This window comes from Montipora capricornis, chromosome 3, assembly GCF_036669925.1.
Source record: "Montipora capricornis isolate CH-2021 chromosome 3, ASM3666992v2, whole genome shotgun sequence".
Classification (NCBI taxonomy): Eukaryota; Metazoa; Cnidaria; class Anthozoa; order Scleractinia; family Acroporidae; genus Montipora; species Montipora capricornis.
Window position 1 is genome coordinate 30,295,606 of NC_090885.1, and position 2,500 is coordinate 30,298,105.

At 38.4% G+C, this 2,500-nt stretch overlaps 1 protein-coding gene across 1 annotated transcript in view; it reads left to right on the forward strand.

Moving 5' to 3' along the window:
• LOC138041284 (caspase-8-like) overlaps window positions 1-2,500 on the forward strand; it is a 7,520-nt gene that overhangs the window by 4,351 nt on the left and 669 nt on the right. The window contains exon 2 of the mRNA XM_068887050.1: window positions 2,132-2,188. Coding sequence (XP_068743151.1) covers window positions 2,132-2,188 — 57 coding nt within the window. The remainder of the gene's footprint in view (window positions 1-2,131; window positions 2,189-2,500) is intronic.

Consider the following 2,500-nt stretch of genomic DNA (forward strand, 5'->3'; position numbering starts at 1 on the left):
GCTGTTGTTTTCTTAAAATCAATGAGCAGTTGACTGACCAATGAAGTTGAGACCTGTGCGGAAATCCTGTCTGTTACAGCTTTTCTATGTGGTTGTTCTTCAGGTTCAAAGCGATATAAGGTGCCTCAAACTCGTTTTGACGATTTCAACAGGCTTTAGGATTGAGTCTTCAACACGGCAATGTTATGATACCATATGAAACGTAAATTGTAAATGGTGCCTTGTGAAACAACAATAACTGCTTAACTTGGCGCACTTATTATTTTTACGAAATAGGTCACCACCGCAACAGGAAAGCAATCTACGACTGAACACTCCCTCTATCATTTTATCGGTAAAGGCTTCGATCTCAAAAACAAACTCGATGACCCCATCCCTTTTCGTTGGAATGTGTCGCAGGCTATCCTCTGCTGTTTGCATAGTTAACCAAGAATTTTCTGCAGTGGATGCAAAGCAGCCTTAACCTTTCCAATTTTTCAGGTACTTTTGATTCCGCTTTGTAGCCAGATAATTACTTTTTCAGCAATTAAACAAAAAAGAAAAAAAGAATGGGAGTAATCGAGTTCGTCCGTATTTGACGACAAAATAGAAGTTGTTTTTAGATGGCTGTCCTGTTGTTATGGTAATCTACTACGTCACATTATTTATGTTGTTGCACAAGGTACCATAACATATCTGTTTGGTGGTACAATGTTGTACGGTCAGGTCATGCCTTTTCAATAGTACAGTTTCTTGAAAGTACCGGTATTGAAACTGTTTTGACCCAACAAAGGTCATTCCTCGTTGTGTAGGCAGGACAAGGCAGCTCCACTGAATTTTCGGCAGCCCCTACCAAACATAGCCAAATATAACAGACTGAAATGACCCCTCAGGTCAGAATCCACATTACAATCCAGTGACGAAGGTTGCACCTTCATTTTAATCCTCCACCAACACATCAGAAACCGTCGCCAGTCGGTAGTTTGTTTGGAAAACGGGGCGCTGCGACGAGAGAACCTCGGGTCGGTGACACTAAAATCTTGGTTTTGGCCTCCTTTGAATCGGTGGTTGTCAACTTCCAGCGGTCACCGTATTCTATTCAATTGCAAAGCGAATTCTTACCATATATCAGTCAGAGAAGCATATATCAGTCCCTCATACTTCCCTACTTGACATATGGTTTAACTGCTTGGGGCCAAGCCGCTAATGCCCACATGTTACTTCAAAAACGTGCAATACGTTTGATGTATTTCCTAAATCCAAGAACTCATGCTATTCCTTTTTTCATTTCTTCAAATATTACCCATTCACCTGCTTTACTTTGAATCTATCTTACACTCTATGTATGATGTTTCAAATAACTCTGCTCCAAAAGATTTTTCTGACAAATTTAGCAAGACCAGCTTGATTCATTCATATAACAAGAGGGCTGCAACTTGTGGCAAATATATCATCTTAAATTTTCACGTTTAAATCAACAGCGCAATTCTTTTTCATGCTTTGGCGTGAAAGCGTGGAATTGTCTCCCATCGCGAGTATGTAATCTACCTAGAAGGCGAGGAGGATTATATTGAGGCACCTACTTTACTATCCAATTAATTAATTTATACAAAGGCTTACATAACTTTTTGTAACAATTCACTGTCAATTTCTTCGCCTGTTCAGTTTGTTTAGTTTATTAAGCTACTTATTATCAATCAATTGTGTAACTATATTTATCTCCGGATGCTAAGGATTGTATTTTATTTATAGTTTATTCCTGTCATTTTTCATAGTCTGTTATTTGAGGCTTACAAATTGGTTTATTTTCTTCTTTTTCCTTTTTTACCCCTGCACAACTCGCCTCGACTAGCTTACGCTTTACGCGAGTTGTACATGTCCTTCTTTTAATTGTTAAATATTAATAAAGTTTTATTGTTGTTTGTTTTTGTTTGTTATTTTGTAAACATATTATGACCTGGCTTCTCTTGCCGTAATGAGTTTTCAAGTGGAAAAACGATTTTTTCCTCTTTCTTTTCGGTAGTGAAAAGCATTTATATACGTAAATTGGCCAACATCATAACGAACTGGAACGCTGTTTAATCAAAACCTAGGATGGGGACTGTTATCATAAGCAGCCCCATTAGCACTAACACAGCCTCTATTATTTCAGCCCAAACTGCAGCCATTATGTCGTCCGCTAGAGCCGCTACTCAAGCAATGATCGGAGGTGAGAAATAAATGTCTACCAAAAATGAGCTCATTTTGCAGGTTATCTTTGCGTTTCGCTGTTGGTGTACTGGTCAACAGAATGTAACAGGTAAACAGAACCCGTTGCCAAACAACATATAGTGCTCATAGTATTACTACCTTTAAGCAGGAATTTTAAATGCAACAACCATAATAAGCAGCAAATGGGGTCATTTCTTATACACCGTATCTGATTGGCGTCGTGTAGTCCTTTACTGATCATCGTTATGGACTTTTCTTTCTTCATTATTTTATCTTTGTGTACGTGTCATTTTGCGTTAGATCCAGTCTT